Source organism: Chlamydomonas reinhardtii, chromosome 3 (assembly GCF_000002595.2).
Source record: "Chlamydomonas reinhardtii strain CC-503 cw92 mt+ chromosome 3, whole genome shotgun sequence".
Lineage (NCBI taxonomy): Eukaryota > Viridiplantae > Chlorophyta > Chlorophyceae > Chlamydomonadales > Chlamydomonadaceae > Chlamydomonas > Chlamydomonas reinhardtii.
The window spans coordinates 3,304,328-3,330,333 of NC_057006.1; the positions used below are offsets into that span (position 1 = coordinate 3,304,328).

Here is a 26,006-nt window from a genome sequence, read left to right on the forward strand (position 1 = left end):
CACCCACCCACCCACCCACCCACCCACCCATCCATCCACCACGCACCACCCAGCCTACGCAGCCAGCCTGGGCCCCCACCTGGGCACCTGGACGCTGCCCTACCGGCTGCCCCGCACCTCGCACCTGTATGTGGGGGTCATGCACGGCGCGCATCAGGTGCCACATGTGCAGCCGCAGGATCACCGCCGGGTCGTTGATGGGCAGCAGGCAGCGCGGCCGCAGCAGCGTCACCGCCGCGCCGTCGCGCGTCCTGCGGCCGGCACGGCGCCGGGAGCAGCAGGGGTCATGAGGCGTGAGCATGAAGCCGCGCAGGAGCGGGCGCAGAAGTGCGTGGAGCTGTGATGTTGTGGCAATGGAAGGGTGGCGGCAGGTTTCAGTTGCTGACTGGTCATCACGCCGCCGCCTTGCCGTCCTTCGGAGCGTGATGGTGCCCCGTTCCGTCAAAGCGTCAGCGTCAGATTCACACGCGTGCGCATGACCCAAACAAACACCACCCCGGCCCCTGACCCCAGCACATAGAAGAAAAGCTCACATGCGCCTACGCACACCTGTGCTCGGGGCTGAGCATGTTGCACATGAATCCCTTGGCCATGATGTCGCTGAACGCCTCGCCACGCAGCTCCGCCACCTGCTTGAATGCACAGATTGAATCAGCAGCCAGCCGACAGCGCGGCGCATTCGCAGGCTCCTCCACAGGAGGAGGTTTATCATGCGGGCACAACACGCCTCCCTTCCCATTTGATAACGCAACGGCAGGAGCGACCGGTCTGACTGGGCGCAGAAACCCAGATTCTGCCGGACCCATGGTCTCCTCCTCTTCCTCCTCTTCCTCGTAGCGCGCCCCTTATCGTGCTCACATCCCCCAGCGCGTCTCGGCAGTCGTGCATCCAGCGCTCCAGTGCCGCCAGCCGCCCCATGGCCTTGGCGGCGTCGAACTTGGCCCAGCGCAGGAACATGAGCAGGTAGGCGTCATCGGTCCTGAGGGGGGAGGAGTGTGGGGGGGCTTGCGCGCGATTGGGGAAGAAAGGAGGAGGAGGCGGGTTTGGGGCAGCGCAGTGAGGGTTACATACGCGCACGAGCGTGAAAGAGGCGCAGGGGGAGCTTGCCTGACAAAAGCCGCCCCGAATATGCAAGGGTTGGGGGAAGCTGCTGGATGCCTGTCGGTTGTTGCAGATGGCTGTCTCACCGGTGGGGTCGCTGGTCGGGGTGGGTGTTGTAGTGGTCGTGAAGCGCTTTGAGGCCTACACGCAGCGCGCGTGGGAAGACGGCTGTCGGCGGACGGCTGGGGGTGGGTGCGGTGCCCCAGCACCATGCAAAACCACCAATCCCAGTGCTTGAGGACATATTAACGAAGCGACTCGGGTGTCGCCAGCAGCAAGTTAAGTTCAGTTGGACTGCATGGCCCGCCCAGCATCCCTCCGCTCGAAGACGTTGTCAAGGCGAGTCGACATTAGGGTTTCACCTGTAGCCCTGCTTTCGGGAGTCTCGTTGAGCTCCTGTGCTGCTCGCTCTACAAGTTCCGGGGGCAGGTCTGTCACCATGTTGCAGCTACGTTCTGAGGCTTTAGGTTCTCTTGGTAAGGTTCTGCAGATACAAATTCATATGATGATATAGCCACATATTTCCCGGCTGGGTCGGCGTAAGCTTGCGCACCAGCTCGCGGACTTTCCTTCGCCTCATCAGGTTCAGGGTTTTAGGGTCAGGTTCAGGGTCAGGGTCAGGGTCAGGTTCGGAATAAGGGTTCAGGTTCAGGTTCAGGTTCGGAGTCAGGTTCAGGGTCAGGTTTGGGATGACAGGCTGGGGGGGGGGGGGAGGCACACGGGTATGACGCCGGTCTGGGAGAGGGGTCAAACGGCAGGGGCTGTAACATGCACATACGTGGTTGTACAAATTTGGGTTCTTTGTACAACCACGTATGTAGCTGCACCGACATGGGCGGCCTGCCCCCGCGCGCCGGCGCAATTGCTGGTAGGCTCAGTGGCGCGGAACAAGCACGGCGCAGAGAAACTGCGATCGTCGCCGCGCCACTGAGCCTACCAGCAGTTGCGCCGGCGCGCTGGGGCAGGCCGCCCATGTCGGTGCCACCGGCAGCCGCGTCTCCACCTCGCATGCCAAGGAACGCATACCCGTGAATACTTAAATGCGCTTGCAGGTCTGCAATGCACCAGGTGTCAAGGCGTCAAGTGGCAATGCAAAGCCGAGCAAGTGTGCACGGGCGGGCGGGCGGGCGGCATGCCTGCTTAGCGCCGCGCCGCTGCCTGGCTCCCCACGGCGCCTCCCCGCAGCTATGACGTACAGGCGACTGCAGCAGAGCCTGGTTGCTGGTGCTGTCCAACGACAGACGGTCAGGAGAGCCAGCCATTTCGGAACTAATAATGCCCGACAACACCTTCCCGCGCTAAATACCCGGTGGGATGAATGTGACGCACCGGATCACCCCATGGGTCGGCTCCGGAACCTGCAGACAGCTCTGGATCTCCTTGTTCGGGGCAATCGCCGGTGACTCTGACAGGCGCACGATCGGCGGGGTGACAGGCAGCGCAGCCGCAACACCAGTAATGCCCGTCGGCGCGGCGGGCTGCTGGCCAGCGCCCCCGGTCGCTGCGTCGCCTGCAGGCAGAGCCCCCTGTGGGTGCGGTGCAACAAGAAGGGAAGCACTTGAGCGACCATGGGAAGGAAGCGGCTGGCGACAAGCAAAGCGGCGCTAGGCTAGGTGGCGCTGCGGCGCGGCCGAATCCGTCGCCCACCAAGGACCACACGCCCCTCACCTAAACCCCCACCGGCCAGCGCGCCTGGCCCTAGCTTCGCCGGCGTCTTCCCGCTCCAGCACCCCTACCTGCCCCACTACCCCCACACCTTTCCCCCGTGCTGTTCGGGCTGGATGCAAGCAAGCCGCGCGCAACTCACCCGGACTTGGAACATGCGGGGGCTGGGGAGCTGTGCAGGCCCGCCAGCCGCGCGCGCGGCGGCCTGCAGCAATTCGCCTAGCCCTCTTCGTCCGCCTCGCCAGCAGTGGCTCCGGCGTCGCCGCGGCCTGCTTGAAGCGCGGCGGTGGTGCATTCGGGTGTGACACCCGCATGCATGCCCGCAACTGGTGGCGAGCTCGTCGCTGGACCAGCCGTTGAGGTCGTCAAGCAGTGGCTGGGTCGGCGTAAGCTTGCGCACCAGCTCGCGGACTTTCCTTCGCCTCATCGCCAGGTTCAGGTTCAGGGTTTTAGGGTCAGGTTCAGGTTTAGGTTCAGATTCAGGGTCAGGTTCGGAGTCAGGGTTCAGGTTCAGGGTCAGGTTTGGGATGACAGGGGGGGTGACAGGTGGGGCCGTGGGGCGCTGGGTGCGTCCCGGCTGGAGGGCGCGGGATAATGGTGCTGGGGGCCGAGGGCGCGCCCCCACACCGCCAGCACCAGCGGCGGCCGCAAGTGTCAGATAAGTTGGCTGTAGGGACACGCGCGGTAAGACCCCCCACCCCAGATAGTATTTGCCAACTGAGTTTGGACAAATGGGGGCGTGCATGCAACTACAAACGCACTCAGCTCATCAATGTTGCCCCTGTGAACCGCTTATGCAGCTGCAGTTCTCCTTGCCGCGCGACTGTCTCCTGGATTGGTTCAACGTTACCCCCCTGTGAACACCCCACCCCTGCCCCGATCTCGCTCCCCTTTTTGTCCCCTCTGACTTCCCGTTTCGTGACTTTCGTCCCCCCCTGACTTGATTCCACTTCCTCACCCCTGCTCTGCTGCACACACCATTCGCCAGTAATTACCTGCATGTTTAGCAGTGGTAATAGGCTCGTGGGCAAGCAAGCGATCTGTGCGCGTTGGCGTCTCTGCCTCGCGGCCGGTTGTTCAGTTACAAGGCGCCAGCCACGGCTGAAGAGTGCCTCTGCTTCCGTCCCCTCCTCCCAGCACCCGGGAAAACATGCATGTATGGGAGAAAGAATCTATGCAGGAGAGCGTAAGGGAAGCTGGAAAAAAAAGAGAGGGAGCCGCAAGGGGTGCATGTGCAGCTACGCACTACCAAGTAAAAGCGCATGGTAGCCTTCGCCACCACAGCCCCCCGTGGCGTAGGGAAGCGGTGGTAAAATAGGTGCGATCCAGATTTCGGGGCGGTCTCAGTTGCGGGCACAAACTCACGGTCTCTCTCACACGCTCAGCCCATCCACTCCACGCTAACCTACCGTCAAGCTGATCAAGCCGTACCTGCTACTGCCAACCAACCACGCAGCTGCATGCTGTTCCCGGCAATCAATCAGTTCCCGTCTGCGTGCCAGCGCACCCACGCAAGCGTGCCTCATCAGCCCACCCGAGGTACTCCTTATTCATCTATCTTGCTGCCACACTCGCCATATCCCGTATACACCTATCGCTACCTGTGCATATGTCACAGTTCGTATGCATCTCATCCCGGCTTGCACCTTTGCTTGCCCACCCCCGCACATGAACCCGCATGCTGCTGCTTAGCCTCGTGCTCAAGTAAACCCTGGCAGCAAGCATCCCATGCTACCTGCTGCTTCCCACAGTGTCATACACGCCTTTTCATCTCTACCCTCTTGCACCACCTCACTTCTTTGTGGCACTGACGGCAGGGTCAGCAGCTGCAGGCACCGGCTCAGCCGGCGCAGCCGCCGCAGCAGCAGCCGGCGCCGGCTCGGCCGGAGCCGCCGCAGCCGCCGGAGCCGGCTCTGCCGGAGCCGCAGCCGGAGCAGCAGCCGGCGCCGCAGCGGGCGCAGCCTTCGCCGCGGCGTTAGCCGCGGCCGCCATGAATGCAGACGCGGCGCCGCCAGGCGCGCCCGCGCCCGCTGCCGCCGCCGTGGGGCCGGCGGCGGCGCCGCCGGAGGCCATGCCAGGAACCATGGCGTCGCCGGGCGTGTCCTTGGTGATGTTGATGGAGGTGGTCATGTTGACGTAGTCGGCTTTGGAGAAGGCGGGCGGCGGGAACAGCACTCGCGATATGGAGTGCGCCACGCCGTTCGAGGCCAGCATGTCGGGCTCTGTGAGCGAGGCACACTGCACGCCGGTGCCGGCCGCGCAGGAGCAGCGCTGGCAGGTGCGCTGGCAGAAGCCGCCTTGCCACTGCGGGATGGATGGGTACATGGGTGGGTGGTGGGCGGTGGGCGATGGAAGGAGGTGCGCGGGTTAGCGTCAGGGGAACAGGGTGGCGGGTAAGGGGCTGACGGGTGGGTACGGGTGGTTGCCCACATAGCGTGTGAGGAATGCACTACCGGGGGAAAGGAATGGTACGTTGGCGCAATGCGTGCGTGCTCCAACCCCTCACGTGCAGACCATCCATGCGCACAGCCACCCAGCAGTACCATGTCATGTGCTGCCCACGGCCCCGCGGCCCTGCTGCCCCTGCGGCCCCTGCGGCCCGCCCTTGCCAGCCCCTGCATCTCCCGCGCGCACACACGCACCTGTGCCGCCAGAGCGCTGATCATGAATGGGAAGTAGCACTTGTCGAACTTGACCTGCTCCTCGCAGGTGTAGTTGTCGGGCGTGGGCTTGTCCACACAGTTGTCGTGCAGCATCACCACGCCCTCGGTCCTGAGGGGGCGGGGGAAAGGGGAAAGGGTGGCGATGAAGGGAGGGGAGGGAATGGGGAGGGAAAGGCGAGGGTCCAGCGAGGGAGGAGCAGAGAGAGGCTGCATGCTCCCATTCTTAAGATGGTGCACTTTGGGTGGTTTGTGTCTTCGTTGCAACACCACTCCGGGCCAACGGGCTGCGCGGGCGCGGGCTCGGCACCGCGGCGGGGGGGTGGGTTCTCACATGCATGGGTCGTTGAAGGGGATGACCTCCACGCCACGTGCCGTGAAGATGGGCGTGTTGTTGAACATGTACTCTGTGCGTAGGGGAGGCAGGGCGAGGGGGAGGGGGAATCGAGGGGAAGGGCAGGGGGAATCGAGGGGAAGGGCGGGGGGAATCCAGGGGAGGGGAGGAGGCAAGCCACGGGCGAGATACCTGCTGCTCACCGCATCCCAGACGCCGTGGTGTCCGCCAGCCAGCCACACCCCCTACCACGCAGGCTGCTGCTCCCCGGCTGACCTTTCCCGCCGCCTTTGCCCGCAACCTGCTTGCCCCTTCTTGTCCCTCCGGCCGCCCCTCCACCCAGAGTCCCTACCCACTACCCACCCGTGGTGTACAGCCCGGGCACGACGTGGTACTGCAGGATGTCGGGCAGCTCGGGCAGCTGGAAGAACAGGTCCAGCGGCAGGCGCCGGCCGCCGCCGCCCAGCTGCCGCAGCAGCGTCTCAAAGGCATCATCGGTGGGTGCCAGGATCTGGGGGGGACGTAGGTATGGGGTGGATGTGTGTGTGTGTGTGTGTGTGTTACCGGTGCTTAAAGCATACTGAAGAAGACCCGCGCGCTGATGCATACAGACTACAGAGAGATGTGTGTGTGTGTGCGTGTGTATGTGGTGATGGTTGGGAGGGAAGGGCAGGTAACAGCTTTTGGGGTGCCGTTCAGTTGGATGCATGGCTGGGGTGGGGCCTGTGGGAGGGGCGCGTGGGAGTGCAGGTGCAGCACGCGCGTCGACATTTTACTCACTGTGAAGGGACCAGCCGCGGGTATGCCGGCCGGGGGCGGCGGCGGTGGGGGAGGGGGCGGCGGGGGAGGCGGAAGCTTGGAGCGGTCCTGTGGGTGGGTGGCCGGACGAGGAAGCATGGCAGCTTTCAAGAAACTCATGCGAATGACACGGTGCCTCGTGCCCTCCCGGCATGCATCTTTGTGTCTCTCGTTGCTGTCTGCTGGGAACGGTGAAAGCAGCCCCATTCCCCGCACACTCCCGCACACCCCCGCCGCACCCACCACGCTGAATCCGAACCACCAGGGGAACTGCGGCGCCACGTCCGTGGACTCCTTGGGCTTGGGCTTCTGCAGCAACAGGCGCAGTGGGCGGGCGGGCGGGCGGTAGGAGCTTGGCACGCCCATTGCGGCAGCAGTATCCCAAGTAAGGAAGGCCAGGGCTTCAAGCCCGGACCAGGACCTCAAGGGCCTCGCTCCAGCGAGATGCTCAAGGGCCTCACGGGCCACCACAGGAGAGGCTCATCAGTCACCAAAGAGCTGCCGCGGTGTGCACCGTATGCTGCCCGTGCCGAGCGGACCAAGCGCTCTATGCTGTGGCCCTGCCCCATCCAAGCAACGCCGCCCCTTGATGTTATCGCCCCGCCAACCCCTGCCCCCCAAACCCACCGCACCTCCGGCAGTGTGTAGTCGGGTGCTGAGGCCGCCACCAGCAGTTTGTCCATGCCGGTCACCTGCAGTGCAGTGGGTTGGGACGTAGGATTGAGGCAGGTATGCGCAGGAGTTGGGAAAGTATCTTATGCCAAAGCGAATTTGCACAAAACTCAGGTCCAAGTGCACGTGGGTTGGGAGAGGCAGAAGGGCGAGACCGCACGTGCCCAAAGCCCCAAACTTTACTATATAAACGCCAGTACCGTACAAGTTCAGCCACACACACACACACACACACACCTCCAGTGCCTGCAGCAGGATTTTGTGGCTTCCGGCCGCGCGCAGCACCGCCAGCACGTCTTCCATTTCGGGCAGGCTCTGATACGAGCCATCCGGCTGAGGGTGCGGGTGCGCGTGGGCACGAGTGGTGGGGGTGAAAAATGCGAGCAAGAGCAGAAACCGGCGGAGGCGCGGAGCGGGGGCAGTTTCGCATCTTAAACGTAGGACACGAATCTTGAACGCTATGCACACGCAAGGGAAACACACAACGTATTTCCTCGCACCCGCACCCTGCCCCCGCCGCCCCACCCCGCCACCCCCTCAGCCACCTGCAGGTGCAGTGCGCTGCCCATGTCCGCGTTGGCCCACTTGGCGGTGGCAGTGAGCTTGCCGCTGGGGTCGAACAGGTTCACCTCGTCCCTGTGTGTGTGTGTGTGCGTGTGTGTGCATGTGTGTGTGTGTGTGCATATGCGTTTGTGTGCGTGTGTGTGCGCGTGTTTGACATTGGCATGCAGGGGCCTTGCAGTACATGTGTTTGCGTTGCGTCGAGGCGCCACCGTGCAGATGCAACACGCATCCAGGTAGGCACCGCCAGCAGCCTGAATCCGGTACGCACGCACGTACTGCACGCACCCAAACGCTTGCATGCAACGAAGCCGCTAACCTACACCCGCGCCCCAGCCCCCTCACCGCCGCACGCACACCTGAAGCTGAGGCTGAAGGGGAAGCCGCAGGGGTTGGTGGAGTCATTCTTGGGCGTTAGCGCCAGAATACGGCTGGGATCGATGGTGAAGTTGCCAACGCCTCCGCAGTTGGTGGGGTCGGCTCCGAAGACCAGGTTGGCGGCGGCGGGGACGGAGCGCGTGTCGCTGTCTGTGGGGGCATGAGGGCGGTGCGTGGAGGCATGGGGAGCAAGGGCAGGGGGGGGGGGCGGGAGCGGTGTTGGGCGGGCGGGCACAATGTGCGCGGAGGCAGGCTAAAGCCCCTCCACCGTCACGCACCCTCGTACCTCCACCCCCAAATGCCAGGCCACGCCACACCCAGCGCCAGCACACCCACCCACACGCCCAGTGCCTCCCGAGCGACATAGTGTTAATGTCCCTAAGCGCAGCAACCCACCCACCCAGCCACCCACGCACCCGTGAGCCTCCAGCCGGTGAGGTTGGCCGTCTGTCCGCCCACATTGCGCAGCACTACCAGCGGGCTGGCGCCGGGGGCGGGGTAGGCGACGACCCGGTCGATCACCACCTTGGCTGGCGTCTTGCCCTGGCACAGCGGCGGCGGCGCAAACGGGTTGTCCTCATCATCGCCTGCCGCGGGTGCGCCTGCGGCACCTGCTGCTCCGCCGTCACTGGCGTCAGCGAGGGCGCCCGGCGTCGCAGCGGCGGTCCCGGCAGGTGGAGGCGGAGCCGGCTTGGCGGCGGGTGCTGCTGCTGGCGGCGGCGCCGCCGCCGCCGGCGGGGGAGCGGGGGCAGGAGCCGGTGCGGCGGCGGGCGCCGCGCTGAATTGGCCCATGGCGCTGAAAGCTCCGAACACGAGCAGCGTGCCCACGACTGCCAGAAGCTGTAGCCGCCCGCCGGGTAGGAACCCCGGGCGAGGTGAGAGGCGCGCCCGGCCGTGGCTGCTGCTACTGCCGCCAGCGGTGGCGGCGGGGCTACTGCCGGCCCGCCGGCTGGGGCGGAGCTGGGTGCCCATCCTCTCACGCTGTGAAGTGGCTACTGCTGCTACTACTGCTGCTGCTACTGCCTCCTAGTGATGTTGACACGAGGGAGAAAAGAGGAGCAACTGCGAACAGCAGCCGCAGCAGCCGCACTACTGCGGGCCCTGTGCGGCTTTCTGTTTAGGGTGTCGACTAAACCGCCAAGTGGCAATTGAAGCAGGAGCAGATGTGCGGATGGGTGCAGTGGTGTGCGGTGGGTGGTGTGCCGAAGGCCGAGTGCTGAAGTGAGTTGAGCCCGTTAAGGGCTATATTCCTCCAACCTCCACCGGCACCGTGTCAGGCTGCCCCATGCAAACCCGGGGATGAAAGCTCGTGACGGTTTGAGAGGTGGTTTGCTTGACAGTTGAGGACCACGCTGCGACGAGAGCCTCGGTCAACCCAACATAAAAGGAGCGAGCGAGGTCAAAGCGTGCGCTGTAGTTTGTCGTGTTTGTGGAAAGGGCGGCAGGGATCACAGCCTACGGGCAGGGACTGAAGGATGGAGCCGAGTGCAGCAGACCCGCCGTGAGGCAACGTACACAGGGGAAGGCGGTTGCGGCAGGCCCTTCTCCTGGGTCGCGCTCTCAGGGGCGAGGTCGAGGCAGGGGAGTTGACGCGAGATTATATATAATCGCTGCGGCGGCGGGGAATGCAGCCGAATCCCCCAGACCGTAGTGTGCACGCTGCGCTTCCGAGGGGAGCACGGGAAGGGGGCATCACGGAGGCCCGACTGAGAATCGCTTTCCCAGCCAACAGCACCATACATGTGTGCGTGAGCCGCGATCGATACTGTGCCAGAATCCACAGCTGTAAAGCGCAGAGGGGTGTGTGCCTTGCGACGGGCGCGTGTGCAAGCGCTGCACACCTTCCACGCGCGGGTCGCTACGGGGGAAGGAGGCCGCTGGCTGATCAACAGGTCGCGAGCAATGGGTCGCCAGCTTTGCCTCTTTTCTTCTTGTCTGGAACATAGCTCCTATGTTGAAAAGGCGTTTGATGGAGCCTTTCCAGCAACTCCTGACCCACGGGTGACGGTGTGACGTCAGGGCTCGATCGGCCGCCCGGTTGCGTCATGGCCGCGGCAGCCCGGAGCTTTTAAGCGGCGGGTCAGAATGCCCGGTCAAACTCCTAAGGCCTTTCTCCACCTCATCACCAGTCATACAAACAGAAACCAGCGCAACTCAAGCCTTCTAGCTACACCTCAAACAAGCTAAGAAACAAGATGGCGTCGATGGAGACCAAGAACGAGTGAGTTTGCGGCGGAGCGAGCGCGCGGCCCCTGCTGCCAGCAGCAGTGCCGCGTCAAAGTGGGATTGGTGGCGGGGCGGTCGCAGCTGAATGCTACACCCTTCTAGCTAGCTTTGCGCCTGCTCAACCAAGCGGCGCGGTGTTTGCCTGCGTGCGCCCTTCCTAACCACGCGTCCTCCACGCTCACCACGCCCGCCACCGCAAAGGCAGTCAAGTGCCCCGCATGCCTCCCATGACATTCCTCTATTTGCCACCACCATGCTTACCCTCGGTCGTGTCCACAGGGTGGCTCAGGAGAAGTACGGCAAGGTGTGTGTATGTGTGTGTGTGTGGAGAGGGCGGTTAATCGGTTGGGCAGCAGCATGGGCTACATGGGCAGTCAGTTGCGTCAATCGGGCCAGGGCCTTCTCACTGCCATCGTTGGACACACAGCATCATCACAGCGCGGCGCACGATCTCGCACGTCTCGTGCCACGCGCCCACCCTGCTGCTGCATGTGTCTCCTGCCTTTCGACCCTCCCACCCCATCCGCTCGCGCGCTGCACAACTCGTGCACCCAGCCCCCCGCCCCTGCCCGCCTCCGAACCCACTCACCTCAATCCCACTCATCTCAACCCCGCCCCCCCCCGAACACACACACACATACACACACACACACACATACACACACACACACACAACACACACACACACACACACACACGTGCCACCACCGACAGGACTTCGAGGAGCTGAGCGGCAAGGAGCGCCAAAGCGTGGGCGGCACCATCGGCGGCAACATCCGCAAGGTAAGGGGGCGGAGGCCGTGCGCGTGGGTGGGTGCGTGTAATGGGCTGGTTGCGCAGCAGTGTGCTGCTAGTTGCGTACAGCGGAGGTACTGAGTCAACAGGATTGTTTTTGTATGGCAGGCCGGCGACGCTGTCTGAACCTGCGCTGTAACGCCTTCCTCGTAGCTAGCCTCCCGCCACCACCGCGGCACCGTGAATGCATGCCATCACCATCACTTGCATCCCACTTGCACCAGCAGCTTGCACGCACCACGCTTACAACCGCCTCTCTATCTTGCTCACCGGCCCGCTGCCGCTAATTCGGTTGCTGCTGCCGCTGCCGCTGCAGGAGGAGGGAACTGACTACTCCGAGATGGGCAAGGAGGTGAGCGAGCGAGCGGCGGGGGTTCTGGCGGGTGTGTGATGGCCATCCATCCAGTGGGAGCAGGACCTAGGGGTGGTGTGCAAACACCGTATTGCACGCTGCGCTCGTATGTGCACACGCACTGCTACATGAGTTGCCCTGCTGCTGCTGTCTCCTCGACCACATGCAACATTGCCTGCCGCCTGCCATGCCCCTATGCACGCTCACTTTGACATCGCCTGCCTGCTGCCACGCCACTAGCCCTTGATGTATCCCTCTCACCCCCTGTCCCCGCCCGCTGCCCCCGCCCTCACCATGCCTGCTGCCCAGGGCGGCAAGGTGATTCACGACCGCGCCGAGGAGGCGAAGACTGGAGGCAGCGACGAGTAGACACTAGGCCGGCTGCTGTGATATGGTGGGGCATGAGTGGGCCTAAGGCTGGGGCTTAGCTAAGGCTCCAGGCGATGAATGTGACAGGTGTCGGCAGTTGAAATTGGACTGATGTAGTGATGCTCTTGTGGAGCAGTGGCGGAGGTAGTGCACGGCGGCTAAACAAAAGGCCTAGGTGCGTTGGGCATTGCAAAGGTGGCGTTGACCAATACCGTTATCTGCACGGTGCTGTCCTACCATGACCAATACATGCCTGTGACAGTGTGATTGCCTGAGCTATTGACTCGCATGCCACCTCGGTTGGTGCAATGGTCAACGTACGCGCTTAATCCCGCCACAGTTGTAACCAAACGGTGTGAAACTGTGCCTGTCGACGTATCCAGAGCCGAGAGTGATATGAAATGGGTATCTGACAATAATGGGTATACTGGGTACTTGGGTGTGAGGGGTGCCCGCGCGCCCGGCACCCGTGTGGCCAGAACACGGCTTGTCCCGGCGGCCTGAGTGCCGGTAACGCATGCCAGCTATAGCGGCTAAGCTTGGAAGGGCGGGCCGGTGTGGCACAGATGACTAAGGCGCTTCAGGCGGCCACACTGCGCCACTCTCGCCGCACACATTCCCAGGCCCCCACGGACAACGCCACCGGCACGCAGCCGCAACCCATCCCAAACCGCTCCGCCCCCGCAGGCTCCACCTAGTATGATGTGGCTGATATTTGGGCTCTGGAATCTGCAGCCCGCGTCACTCCTGCAACCCATCACAGGCCCGAGCCGCGGCGGTTGTGCAATGGGCGTGTGCATGTGGGGGCCGCGGGCTGGTGGTTGGGCCGGGCGCCATGTTTCCAAGCGCCCATAGTGTGAACATGTGCCTCATCGACATATAAGCAGTAGCCGCTGCCTCAGTGCATCGCGGCTGTCGGGTGTTGACATGTGGCGTCAGCCTTGTCAGGGGAAGCGGCCCAGGCAAGCAGGCCTGGGCTTCGCCCTCAGCGTGACGAAACGTGAGGCGCCTTCTTGAAGCACGAAGCATATGACTGCTAGACATGTATGTAAGCCAGGATGGAAGCCCGGGGGCGGCAGGGGGGGCGGCCGAAGGGCCTGGCGGGCCCGGGCTGGCCAGGGGTTGCAAGGCGAGGGCAGCGTGTCATGGCACGGCCTGGCACACGTTGCTCGTGACGCTGGTTATCGGTGCGACAAATTCGAAATACATATAAGATACACAACACTACATAACATACGACAGAACGCATCCGGGCGGGCGGTCCGAGTTGTTCTCGCATTTGCAGCGCGAGCGACCTGCTTGCGAACAACTCAGGGTCGAGCTAGAAGTCGCCACTTTCCTGGCGTCGGTTTCTCCATATCCCTATAAGCTTATAGGCCACGGCAAATGACCGCAAACAAGATACCTTGAGGTGGGGGTAGCCCGAATCCTAGCGAAATGCGGACTCGCCAAACACGTCGGCATGCCCGCAGACGCGCCATGTGCCTCCCTCGTGCCCAGCCACGTCGCCCAACGCATGCGTATAGGTACCGATGGCTCATCTAAGCGTGCGTGGCCATTTTTGGGATCGCCGCACGGGCGCTGGCCCGTGTTTGGGTACTTGGGCGTGAGGGGCGCCCGCGCGCCCGGCACCCGTGTGGCCAGAACACGGCTTGTCCCGGCGGCCCGAGTGCCGGTAACGCATGCCAGCTATAGCGGCTAAGCTTGGAAGGGCGGGCCGGTGTGGCACAGATGACTAAGGCGCGTCAGGCGGCCACACTGCGCCATTCTGGCCGCACACATTCCCAGGCCCCCACGGACAACGCCACCGGCACGCAGCCGCAACCCATCCCAAACCGCTCCGCCCCCGCAGGCTCCACCTAGTATGATATGGCTGATGTTTGGGCTCTGAAGTCTGCAGCCCGCGTCACTCCTGCAGCCCATCACAGGCCCGAGCCGCGGCGGTTGTGCAATGGGCGTGTGCATGTGGTGGCCGCGGGCTGGTGGTTGGGCCGGGCGCCATGTTTCCAAGCGCCCATAGTGTGAACATGTGCCTCATCGAGATATAAGCAGTAGCCGCTGCCTCAGTGCATCGCGGCCGTCGGATGTTGACATGTGGCGTCAGCCTTGTCAGGGGAAGCGGCCCAGGCAAGCAGGCCTGGGCTTCGCCCTCAGCGTGACGAAACGTGAGGCGCCTTCTTGAAGCACGAAGCATATGACTGCTAGACATGTATGTAAGCCAGGATGGAAGCCCGGGGGCGGCAGGGGGGGCGGCCGAAGGGCCTGGCGGGCCCGGGCTGGCCAGGGGTTGCAAGGCGAGGGCAGCGTGTCATGGCACGGCCTGGCACACGTTGCTCGTGACGCTGGTTACCGGTGCGACAAATTCGAAATACATATAAGATACACAACACTACATAACATACGACAGAACGCATCCGGGCGGGCGGTCCGAGTTGTTCTCGCATTTGCAGCGCGAGCGACCTTCCGGCGAGCAACTCAGGGTCGAGCTAGAAGTCGCCACTTTCCTGGCGTCGGTTCCTCCATATCCCTATAAGCTTATAGGCCACGGCAAATGACCGCAAACAAGATACCTTGAGGTGGGGGTAGCCCGAATCCTAGCGAAATGCGGACTCGCCAAACACGTCGGCATGCCCGCAGACGCGCCATGTGCCTCCCTCGTGCCCAGCCACGTCGCCCAACGCATGCGTATAGGTACCGATGGCTCATCTAAGCGTGCGTGGCCATTTTTGGGATCGCCGCACGGGCGCTGGCCCGTGTTTGGGTACTTGGGCGTGAGGGGCGCCCGCGCGCCCGGCACCCGTGTGGCCAGAACACGGCTTGTCCCGGCGGCCCGAGTGCCGGTAACGCATGCCAGCTATAGCGGCTAAGCTTGGAAGGGCGGGCCGGTGTGGCACAGATGACTAAGGCGCGTCAGGCGGCCACACTGCGCCATTCTGGCCGCACACATTCCCAGGCCCCCACGGACAACGCCACCGGCACGCAGCCGCAACCCATCCCAAACCGCTCCGCCCCCGCAGGCTCCACCTAGTATGATATGGCTGATGTTTGGGCTCTGAAGTCTGCAGCCCGCGTCACTCCTGCAGCCCATCACAGGCCCGAGCCGCGGCGGTTGTGCAATGGGCGTGTGCATGTGGTGGCCGCGGGCTGGTGGTTGGGCCGGGCGCCATGTTTCCAAGCGCCCATAGTGTGAACATGTGCCTCATCGACATATAAGCAGTAGCCGCTGCCTCAGTGCATCGCGGCCGTCGGATGTTGACATGTGGCGTCAGCCTTGTCAGGGGAAGCGGCCCAGGCAAGCAGGCCTGGGCTTCGCCCTCAGCGTGACGAAACGTGAGGCGCCTTCTTGAAGCACGAAGCATATGACTGCTAGACATGTATGTAAGCCAGGATGGAAGCCCGGGGGCGGCAGGGGGGGCGGCCGAAGGGCCTGGCGGGCCCGGGCTGGCCAGGGGTTGCAAGGCGAGGGCAGCGTGTCATGGCACGGCCTGGCACACGTTGCTCGTGACGCTGGTTACCGGTGCGACAAATTCGAAATACATATAAGATACACAACACTACATAACATACGACAGAACGCATCCGGGCGGGCGGTCCGAGTTGTTCTCGCATTTGCAGCGCGAGCGACCTTCCGGCGAGCAACTCAGGGTCGAGCTAGAAGTCGCCACTTTCCTGGCGTCGGTTCCTCCATATCCCTATAAGCTTATAGGCCACGGCAAATGACCACAAACAAGATACCTTGAGGTGGGGGTAGCCCGAATCCTAGCGAAATGCGGGCTCGCCAAACATGTCGGCATGCCCGCAGACGCGCCATGTGCCTCCCTCGTGCCCAGCCACGTCACCCAACGCATGCGTATAGGTACCGATGGCTCATCTAAGCGTGCGTGGTCATTTTTGGGGATCGCCGCACGGGCGCTGGCCCGTGTTTGGGTACTTGGGCGTGAGGGGTGTCCGCGCGCCCGGCACCCGTGTGGCCAGAACACGGCTTGTCCCGGCGGCCCGAGTGGCGGTAACGCATGCCAGCTATAGCGGCTAAGTTTGAAGGGCGGGCCGGTGTGGCACAGATGACTAAGGCGCTTCAGGCGGCCACACTGCGCCACTCTCGCCGCACACATTCCCAGGCCCCCCACGGACAACGCCACCGGCACGCAGCCGCAACCCATCCCAAACCGCTCCGCCCCCGCAGGCTCCACCTAGTATGATGTGGCTGATATTTGGGCTCTGGAATCTGCAGCCCGCGTCACTCCTGCAACCCATCACAGGCCCGAGCCGCGGCGGTTGTGCAATGGGCGTGTGCACGTGGCGGCCGTCGGCTGAAGACGCGCGACTAGAAGCCACATTCGCAGGCTGCGCCAGCAGCAGTGCATACCGTGCCGGCGCCACGGCCGCCACTGCTGGCAGGGCACGCACCGGCGCACCCCTACGTCCAGAATGCGGCCAACATGGCTGTACTTCGGCAGCTGCCCTCGGCCCCATTGTCCACAGGCGCCAGCACACACGGCGGCGCTTCCAGTCCACGCCGGCGGCGCCGCCCCCACCACACACTGCCGCCGGCGCCGGTCAGCTGACTCTTTTGCTGTGTGGGCGCCGCAGCTGCGGCACGCACCGCTGGAGCCGGCACACATTTCGGATCCAAGCCTAGCTCCTGCTTCGGAAGGCAAGTTTCACATTTATGGTACTCGCTAGGATACACGCGAGCTCAAACGGATGCAATGCGGGTTGTGGTGAAGTTGATGCATTCGCGTGCTCCACAAATTGGAAAATTGTTTACAGAGTTGAGGCCCCCATCGGGCAGGGCACGAAGGGCCTCCCGTAGTAGTTGACCCAGCATGCAAGCGTACTACCAATGCGATGCATGCGTGCAAGGTCGTGCATCCTGGTGCAATACCTATAGGCCCCGACCTGTGTTGCTCAAGACAGCAGCGGCGCTGCGGCATCGATAGTCGCCTTCATCGCCAGTGGCCTCAGCATCACGCAAAATGGCCCACCTAGCTAACGAACTCCCGGCCTCCCGTTGGGCAGTGCCCATCTGTCCGAACCTAGCCCGAATTCCGAATGTAATTAGCAACTTGTTACTACTGGCTGGGCGAACCATCCAGCCGACACAGCCGATGGGTGGCGCCACAACCCATGTGAGTTGCTCGCTGCGCCTGCTGCCGCGCCGCAGTGCATACGTTGCATTGTACCGTATGTCGCCAAAATACCGGCGGTACGGCGGCAGTGCTTGCGCTCATGCGTGTCATGTCAACATTACGCCAGGCAGGGAAGCACGGGCGTGCCCTCATGACGGACGCCGGCCAGGCTGTTGGGGCTGATGCCCAGCAGCGCCAGGATGGTGGGCGCAACCTGCGTGTGGGAAGGAGGGGGGGGGCGCAAGGGCGGCGGCGCACGCATGGGAGGGAGGTTTGATCTCAGGAATCCTATACCGGATGGCAGTGTGTTTAGGTGGTAGGCTCAATGGGGGACCCACGAGAGATGACAGAGGGATGGTGGAGGGGCTGCAGGGATCCAGATCCAGATCCAGATTCGTATCCGTCCAGATCCAGATCCAGGCTTCTGAGAGCCCCTGCCTGCTGCACGCCTTACTTTCCGCCTACCTGAGTTATGTCACCAACCAATCCTCTCCACATCCCCCAGTCCCGCACCCACTCACCGACTTGGACAGCACGGGGGCGGCGCAGCGGCTGCCTGCCGCCGTGCTGGTGAGGGCGGGCGAGGCGACCAGCAGACCCACGGACCGGTCGTCAAAGGCGGAGAAGCCGCCGTGCTCACTCAGCTTGGCCTTGGAGCCGTCCACCTGCGGGCATACGGTGGCGGCAACGGGGTGCCATTAACAGCCAGCAGCATAAGGTAATTGGGTCGCCACTGGTATTGCGCACGGGTTTAGCACCCAATCAATCAAGCAACCAGGCAGGCCACCCCTACTATCAAGCAACACGCGCCGCAAGCAAGTCAGCTACATGTCACGGTAGCTCACAATGACGCCCGGCTGCGTGTCGACGACGACGTCGGGCATGCGCGGGTCCTGGGCGGGCGGCGCCAGGCCGATGGTGGCCAGGCTGTCGCCCCAGTACACACCCCGCATGCGGCCGTACCAGCTGCAGGTGGGTGGACATACACACACATACACACACACGCATGGAGATTCACACACATGGACATCGTGCATGGACAGCCACAACGTGGCATGCATGGAGTGTGCGCATGCATGGGGTCGTCTGTGCAGCAGGTAGCTAGGTAGGGGCGGCGGCGTGGGTTGGGGTCAGTGTAGTCCGATGGAGTAGCCAGCACGCAAAGCTGTGGAAGACGAAAGCCCAAAGCCATGGCTTGCTGGCTTGGCAGAGCTGCTAGCTGTGAGTGAAAGAGCGGCACACGCAACGCGCACCAGGTCGTGGTGGTGGTGACGCAGGCGGTGTTGTTGAGGTCTGTGAGGATCTGGGCCGCCTGCTGCGCCCGGGTGCTGTCCAGCAGGTAGATGATCTCAACCGTGTCACCCGTGCTGTAGGCAACCTGCATGCAAGGAGAGGGAAAGCGAGGCGGCGGTCGTTAGTGGTTAGCTAGGAATCTTTGGGGTTTGGATTTGGGGTACCGCAATATGTACGCATGATCACGAGGCTTGAAGGCGAGTGGGTCAGTTGCACAGCGTTCCGCTCAGTTGCAGTGAGCCCCCGGTAGGTCCCGGCGCCAGCACCGGCAGCACGCACCTCAATGCCGGCGGCCGTCAGCGCGTCCAGCAGCGTGTGCTCCGCCGGCTTGAACAGCAGCCTATTGATGAGGGCCGAAAGGAAGCGCAGATGTGTGCGTGGGGCGTCAAGGATGTACACGCACGCATCAATACTGCCATGGCTGGGATGGAGCAGAGTGCGTACGTGCTTGCGGGCAATCAGCATGACGGCGGGGAAGTGGCCGCGCATGCATGTGTACAATACGTAGCGCCGTACGCCACACGTGTCACAAAATGAAGGCCGTACGTACGGCTACGTCCCGTGTGCGGCCATAAGTAGTAATGAAGGACCCATTTCACGCACTTACGTGCGGTCGCGCGGCGACTGGCCGTGTTTGGAGCCGATGACAATGGCAGTGCTCGCGTCCAGGCCCGCGTCCTGCACGATCACACACACGCGACGGGAAGCAACACGCACAGCAGACCGGCCATGCAACCTTGGAAAATGGCACAAGTAAGTACCCGCGCACAATGCTCCCACGTACCAGCGGCTGTACCTACCCGATGGCTGCCCCGCCACAGCCCCACCGCCCGCGCCCGCACACTCGCATAACCGGCGTAAACGCGGCTCCCAGCCCACTCGCTGCCCGTACACTCACCATGCTATTCAGCCGCGGGCCCCCACACGGGCAGCCGCACCCAGGAGAGACAGCGCAGCCGCGCAGCCAAGCTCCCGCCCTGCGTGGCGCAAAGTCAGAGACAATGCGCTGAATGGCCGCCTACCCCAGTCCATCGCTGGGGTACAGGCAGCACAGCACATCACCGCCCATCTAACTAACCGCGACGACATTATCGCAGCCGTCGTCAGCGGACCCATGACCCACAAAACTAACGCCCCGCCGCCCAAGCGAAAACGAAAGCAGGGCCCACCGCCCGAGGAGCCCCCCTGGGCAGAACGCTGTCGCTATAGGGTTCGGTGGCAACCCACCCTGACCACAAACGGCATCCTCCGAGCCTACGAGCTACAGAACTACAACGCCACTAGCACAACCAAACCCCCGTGCCGGCTATGGGGGCAAGGCATCCGGCGCTTCATGGTCCGAGTGCACTGGGCTGAAACGGAAGACCCCCTCTCCTCACTCTCCCAAAACCCCGGGTGGGCGGCTGCCCTGGCACGCTACACTCTTGCCCAAGCCGTAGACGCGCCCCCTGACCCTACCCCGCCTCCCGCCCTTGACAATCACCTCACCAGTAAGCAGCGCCAGGGCAGATGGCGAGACCCAGCACCCAGCGAAGCCGCACGCAAACGTGCGATCCTCCGGTGCAGCACCATCGACGTCAAATCCTGTAACCCGGACACAGACATCCACCCGACAGGTCAATACTGTATTCAAATGGGCACACGTGAGCCGGGCAGCGCCACAGGCACGCCGTCCGGCCTCCCCCAAGACCCCGACCCCCCCGCCAGGGTCTACGGCCCGGACGGACGCTGCATAGGAACCGTTAGCGCTGCCCGACTTGCCCTACTCCACGCCCGGTACAGGACCCTTAACCCCACTCACCCCCCGGAAAGGTTTGCTGCCGCTCTGGCCTCCCTGATTATACGGTACCGCCCCAGCAAACGCCACAAGGAGAGTTCCACCAACCCAGCGCACGAGGTAACCCTCTGCCCCGACCTGATGTCCACGCTCACGTCCCATATCAAGTTCCAGACGGAGGCATTCGCATCTCCCCTCAACGCCCACTGCGACATCCCAGCATACTACACTACCCACCCGCAAGATTCCGAGTTCGGGGCCGCCCACGACTGCTACAGCCGCACGCTAGATGGAATCTCCTTCGTTCACCCACCCCCACAACCCGAGCACACCAGCCTGGCCATGGCGTGGGCGGTCGCCAGCGCCGAGGCGGCAACACCGCACACACCGCACCTGTCCGTCGTGGTGGTCCCGTATGGCGACACCAGCGGCTACACAGCCTGGCTCCAGCACCCACTGGTCCACGACCTGGGGCACATCAAACCGGCGCACGCCTGGGCAGGCCTAGGCCTAGGCCAGCCGCAGGAGCTCCCCGCTCACCGACGTGGACTCCACCTCCTGTGCGTGACAAACGAAAGGGGCCGCCTCCTCCTCAATCAGGCCCTGGAGAGTGGGCTTGCACTCGCCCTAGCGGACGCGCTCGGGCACACCCCGCACCTAGCTACCCGTAAACCCCCCACGGACCCAGACACACCCAACCCGTGGCCCCCAACCCCCCGGAAGTTAAAACGGCGCATCCTCGCCCAGAGCAGCCAGACGCCCCAGCCCCAGCCCCCTCGCGATGCCCCCACTCTACCATCCCCTACGGAGCTTGCAACCCTCTACCGCGCTTATGTCCCGCTCGCACACACACGAGGCTCCGCGGTCTTTACCGACGGGAGCAAAGTACCACACACACGAGAGTACACGGGCCTGGGAGCGGCGGTCTGGGACGCCAGCGACAACCGCGCCACGCACATTGATGAAGACATCGCCTTCAACACACCCCTGAGCACCATCCTTCGGTGTGAATCATCCGCCATACGCACGGCGCTCCGCCTCCATCGCGACACACCTCACCTGCGGGTCTACACCGACAGTCTTGTCAGTCTGTTCATCCTCCGTCGCGCCATTATGGAGCCCGAGTCACTCCACGTAAGCAAGCACCGCGAGATGTTTGGGACCATAGTCGACCAACTTGCGGAACGTGCCCTAGCTGGACACAAGACATCATTTTATCACGTACGTTCGCACCAGACAGACACATGCGTAGGAAATCAGAAAGCGGATGAAGCGGCACAGGCTGTGGCCACCAGAACAGTGCAGCCGGATGCGACAGAAACTCTATACTCGCACCCATATGAACCCTTAGAGGGATGGATTGCCCAGAAGGAAATTGTGGAGCACAATGGCAATTTGGAAGAACGGTTGCGCTACGCCAACGACCTCAATCGCGACCTGAAGAAAATGGCCCGTAAATCCACCGCGACCGGTTATACCAAATCAGGACTGTACGCGGAACTATGGGAGGCAGCGAGGAAGCACATCGACGAACGCTACGGCCTAAACCTGTTCGACAAGTTCTCATTTGAAGAGGCCCGCTGCGCGTTCAAATACCGCTGGGGCCTCTCCTGGAATGCCAAGCGGGCCGCAAGAGTAAAACACCCCATGCCCGGCTGCGCAGGCGGCGAATGCCCCCTGTGCCGCGGCGACGACGGTGGCACGCACACCCTGGGCGGCTGCACCCACCCACGCATGAAAGCAGCCTACATTGCGCGTCACAACCGCGCTGTCCAGCGGATAGCGAAAGCAATAAGTCAGGGCCACTATGGAGGCTGCGTTATGTACATGGACGCCGGTAAGGATGCCCCCACTTACAGCGGGGGAACCCGCATCCCTGCGTGGATGCTCCCCAGCACGCCAGAGAGCGTGCGTAAGAAGTTCCGTCCAGACCTGCTGGTCATTCCCACACTCCGGATGCACATGTCCGGACTGCCAGCCCGTGCACCCCGCACACGCCGACAAAGGAGCGCCCATAAGGTCTACGTCATAGAAGTCGGATACTGCTCGGACCTAAACCACCCGGACAAACGCGCAGAGAAACTGCAACAACACGAAGACCTCGTGGCCGCTCTCCGCGACGCAGGCTGGGACGTGATGTACAGCCCAGACACTATAATTAGCCTTGGCCATACTGGCACGGTCACACCCCACCTTCATGCCCTCCTCAAAACACTCGGATGCCCCACACAGTCCGCACACAGCACATGCCGTAAACTAGTTCAGCACGCCGTCCACACCACAACCGCCATCACAGCCCTCCGCCGCGAAATCTACAGCCACAAATGGCCCGGGAGACCACCATAAAACCGTATGACCCGCTGTGGGAAAGGGGCCAGGCCCAGTACGCCTAGGCGCACTGGCAACCTCCCCTCTCTCACTTGGGGGACAGGGGCTCAGCGGCGGAGACCATCTATGCGGTGGTCTCTCACGCCCTCACACCCCTACCTCCGCAGAACACGCCCTGTCATGCAGGGAGTACCTATTATTATTATTATTACCCGCGCACAAGGAGGGAAGGAATATCGGGGCCGCTGCCGCAGCACTACATGCAGTGTGGATCCCCCTTGCCTCCCACGCTTGCCTCCCTCGCGTCCAAGTTCCTCCTCATCAAACACAGTCACGCCGCGACCCTGACTTCGTACCTTGATCGCCGCCACGAACTTGCCGAGTGTGTCGTCCAGCATTTGCATGGCGGCGGTCATGGCAGGGCCGAAGCTGCGTGCATCCGCCAGGTAGCCGCCCGTCAGCGCGGGGTTGATGGCGCTGTTGTACTTCTGGGCCACATTCAGCGACTGCGGTGGCGGGTGGGGCGGGGAGGTTGGTAGGGTGTAACATGTGTTTGCGGAGGAGGGGGCGGGGCGGGCAAAGTCGAGGGGGGGGGGTGGAGAGAGCGCGGAGCGGGGAGGGCGCTACGTGGGTCCCTGCCCTCCCGTGCATCTACGGTATCCTCCCTGTGGACGGAGTCCTCAAGTGAGAAGTAAGGACACCCACCCGTCCACCCATCCACCCATCCACCCACCCACCTGGAAGGAGGAGCCAAAGATGGCTGGCACGGCCGAGAGGGCGGCGCTGCCGTCGTGGGTCAGGCCCTTGATCCAGTTGAGTACGGCGCCCACGTGCAGCTGGTCGTACAGCATGATGCGCACGATCTGCGGTACGGCACACCGCAGTACGGTACGGTACGGCGCATACGGTAGCAAACATGTTTCATGGGATTCAAGCAGCAGGTTATTGTGCAGCCCACGCGGGCCAGCGCGGACATAACGGACAGAAAAATTCCGCCCTCAGCCACCACATGGGTCCGACTTCTCACACGCACGCACGCACGCACGCATGCACGCACGCACGCACGCACGCACCTCCTTGGTAATGTTGGCCTGGCCGGGGTTATCAATGGAGTAGGGCGGGAAGGGGTCCTTGGCCTTGTCCTCGGGCGTGTACAGGTCCGTCACGGCTGCAGGTAGGGCGAGCGAGGAAGACAGTGAGTCAACTAGACGAGGTGACGGACAAGTAAATGTATACCGGTAAGGCAAAGGGCAAGGGTGCGGTGCGGGTTGTACACGCCATGCCATGCCATCTACTAAACACACGCACGGGGCTGGGTGCCATGAATCCACCCTAGGCCCTTCTCGCCAAACCCGCCCGCTACCTTACCATCGCCGTTCTTGCCGCGGTACAGCTGGTAGGTGCCGTACTCCTTGTCCGACCAGGCCGTGACCAGACCCTCCCCGGTGGCCACCTGCGCTCGATCGTGCGGGGCGGGCAGGGCGGAATCGGGGATGGGCACGGCTGTGCTCGTATGGCTTGCAACTGCACGTAAGTGCGCGCGCACTTGGACGAGCTTGTTTGTTTAAAAGCGCATCAGGCAGCAGGGATCCGCATCAGCACGTGCATGGGTGTTGGGATGGAGTTGGTGCGGTGCGCACGGGGCAGGGGCGGGGCACGTACAAGCGACAACGTCCCACACACGCACCTCGAAGATGTTGTTGACGCGCGGGTACATCCACGGGTAGACCTTCTTGCAGTGGGAGTCCTCGGGCAGGAGCGCCTCGTTCAGACCGCCGCCAGCGTCCTGGGGTGCGCGAGGGGCGGGCACATGGGAGCGATTGGACCAGGACGTGCGCATAAGAGGGGGAGGGAGAAGGAAGGACGGGGGCATGTGCACAAACACTCGACATGCACTCATGGATGGGTGCGAGGCAGGTGAAAGCTGGGAGATGTGTGGCGCCACAAATGGCACCACTAGCAGGCTCCTTGGTAACGGGCTGCCCTGCCCGGACTACTCACGATTCGGGTGCTGTCGAGGTCCAGGGCCTCGCTCCAGTGCACCACCACGCCCTTGGCGGCGGTCTTGGGCAGCTTGCCGTCCACGCAGGTGCCGGGGGCGTACAGCGAACGGTCGTAGCAGCCGGAGTAGGTGAGGCCGTTGGTGAGGTCGCCGGCGCCTGAGGGCGGGGAAGGGGGGAGGGGGGAGGGTGGGAGGATGGGAGGGTGGGAGGGTAGGTGGTCAGTGGGTGGATAGGTATGTCGCCATCCTCAGGCGGGAGGTAACGATCGTTTCGGGGCCGCACGGCAGCTGCGTTAGTTGCAGGGGCCCCAGGCGCACGCACCTGTGACGAGTGAGATGGAGGCGGGGATGGAGTCTGTGAAGCCGTCCACCTGCATGTGGTGGCGGCCGAGGTGCACGGGGAAGGGGCATAGGGGAGGGGGGTTCATTATACCCAGTAGGAAAACAAGTAAGAGAAGGGGCGCGCAGCAGGTGCGCGGGATGTCTCCACGTGAGGTTCGCCGGCGAGCGGCGTGTGCACAGGCCACAGGGCACGTGCCCTGCTCGGGCCCGTGCCACCTGACCTATCTCCGGTGGTTTTCGCAACCAGACCCCAGGTCGCGACCCCAGGCGGAAGGTTGTTATGTTGCCCGCCGCTGCCGCTGGTAGCTACACACGCGCACCTACGCGCACCTACCAGGGCATTGGTGTAGGTCACTCCCATGGCGGCGAGCTTGGCAAAGTTGCCGTTGGGGTTGTTGGAGATCCACCAGGTCAGGTCTTCGTTGTGCATACCATCAATGCTGTTGGGGTACGGGTAGGGAGGGAGGGTGCACTGCCCTAACAAATTCATGCATGATGGCATGGGGCTGATCGAGGCGGATCGTTCATTTACGAACTCGCCGGCGCCCCTCCCGGGCTGCCCTCCAACCGCTCAGACATGAGCAGAATGTTGGAAATGTAACGAGGCGACTTGCACCGATGCGTCTCAGTAAGTTTCGCACCATACAGCGTCAGCGCTTACAGGCGCTCACGACGATGCGTGGCATGCGTGAAAGGCGGGGCCTACCTATGCGAGATCGCTCAAGCCTGCCGATTGCTTACATCCGATGTGAACTCACCTCATGAAAAGCACATGTTCATGCTGCGACAGCCATGGTTTCAGCGCCGGGCCCCCAAGCAGCTTGCGGCTGGACGCGTGCACAGCGCCAACAGCCAACAGCAGGAAGATGACTGCCAGGCGGTCCATGACGTTGTATGTGATATACAAGGCCTTCTGCAACTAGTCTAGGCCTAGACTTCATGGTTTATATATTTATGGCCGTTCGCGCAAATGGAATCGTGCTTTTGGCGGTTGGTACTGGCGAATAAATGCAGCGACCGAAATGCATGCAGTCATTCGTACATTAATCAATATTGTGAGTTTTGTATTGTTTGGTGAAGTGTGTGGCCTCATCTGCCCGAGGACGAGTGGGACAAGTCAGCGCGTGCTGACGCCACCCAGCGGTTGATCTGGGCAGGCAGCTGGGCCCACGAACCCTGCAAGTCCAATCAGCTGCAAACCCAAACCCACGTTTCCACCTTGCC

The 26,006-nt window shown here is 63.0% G+C and overlaps 5 protein-coding genes across 5 annotated transcripts in view; 1 reads left to right on the forward strand and 4 right to left on the reverse strand.

Annotated features, from left to right (window-relative positions):
- Nucleotides 1–1,729, reverse strand: part of CHLRE_03g166201v5 (uncharacterized protein) — a 3,533-nt gene extending 1,804 nt beyond the window's left edge. Inside the window, exons 1-5 of the mRNA XM_001703304.2 lie at nt 1,464–1,729; nt 1,188–1,242; nt 859–979; nt 550–629; nt 125–251 (exon numbers count right to left, since the gene is read on the reverse strand). Coding sequence (XP_001703356.1) covers nt 125–251; nt 550–629; nt 859–979; nt 1,188–1,242; nt 1,464–1,542 — 462 coding nt within the window. The 5' untranslated portion in view covers nt 1,543–1,729. The remainder of the gene's footprint in view (nt 1–124; nt 252–549; nt 630–858; nt 980–1,187; nt 1,243–1,463) is intronic.
- Nucleotides 1,730–3,835: 2,106 nt separating this feature from the next.
- Nucleotides 3,836–9,299, reverse strand: CHLRE_03g166250v5 (uncharacterized protein). Its single transcript, XM_043060793.1, has 11 exons — nt 8,586–9,299; nt 8,151–8,319; nt 7,776–7,866; nt 7,468–7,563; nt 7,191–7,250; nt 6,802–6,867; nt 6,541–6,627; nt 6,124–6,271; nt 5,761–5,833; nt 5,409–5,538; nt 3,836–5,070 (listed from the first exon to the last, which is right to left on the reverse strand). The coding sequence occupies exons 1-11, from the start codon at nt 9,139–9,141 to the stop codon at nt 4,558–4,560; spliced, it is 1,989 nt and encodes a 662-aa protein (XP_042925922.1). The 5' UTR covers nt 9,142–9,299; the 3' UTR covers nt 3,836–4,557.
- Nucleotides 9,300–10,269: 970 nt separating this feature from the next.
- On the forward strand, nt 10,270–12,269 carry CHLRE_03g166300v5 (uncharacterized protein). The gene is made up of 5 exons (XM_043060794.1): nt 10,270–10,390; nt 10,675–10,699; nt 11,110–11,178; nt 11,507–11,542; nt 11,852–12,269. The coding sequence occupies exons 1-5, from the start codon at nt 10,365–10,367 to the stop codon at nt 11,909–11,911; spliced, it is 216 nt and encodes a 71-aa protein (XP_042925923.1). The 5' UTR covers nt 10,270–10,364; the 3' UTR covers nt 11,912–12,269.
- A 4,394-nt stretch (nt 12,270–16,663) lies between these two features.
- On the reverse strand, nt 16,664–19,881 carry CHLRE_03g166350v5 (uncharacterized protein). The gene is made up of 8 exons (XM_043060795.1): nt 19,822–19,881; nt 19,232–19,310; nt 18,941–19,011; nt 18,613–18,673; nt 18,294–18,418; nt 17,886–18,006; nt 17,562–17,705; nt 16,664–17,254 (listed from the first exon to the last, which is right to left on the reverse strand). Exons 2-8 carry the CDS (start codon nt 19,232–19,234, stop codon nt 17,159–17,161), a joined length of 621 nt encoding a protein of 206 aa, XP_042925924.1. The 5' UTR covers nt 19,235–19,310; nt 19,822–19,881; the 3' UTR covers nt 16,664–17,158.
- A 64-nt stretch (nt 19,882–19,945) lies between these two features.
- CHLRE_03g166400v5 (uncharacterized protein) lies at nt 19,946–25,821 on the reverse strand. The gene is made up of 10 exons (XM_043060796.1): nt 25,541–25,821; nt 25,117–25,222; nt 24,763–24,811; nt 24,440–24,597; nt 24,126–24,224; nt 23,807–23,891; nt 23,512–23,606; nt 23,176–23,301; nt 22,734–22,944; nt 19,946–22,422 (listed from the first exon to the last, which is right to left on the reverse strand). Exons 1-10 carry the CDS (start codon nt 25,666–25,668, stop codon nt 22,367–22,369), a joined length of 1,113 nt encoding a protein of 370 aa, XP_042925925.1. The 5' UTR covers nt 25,669–25,821; the 3' UTR covers nt 19,946–22,366.
- Nucleotides 25,822–26,006: the final 185 nt, after the last annotated feature.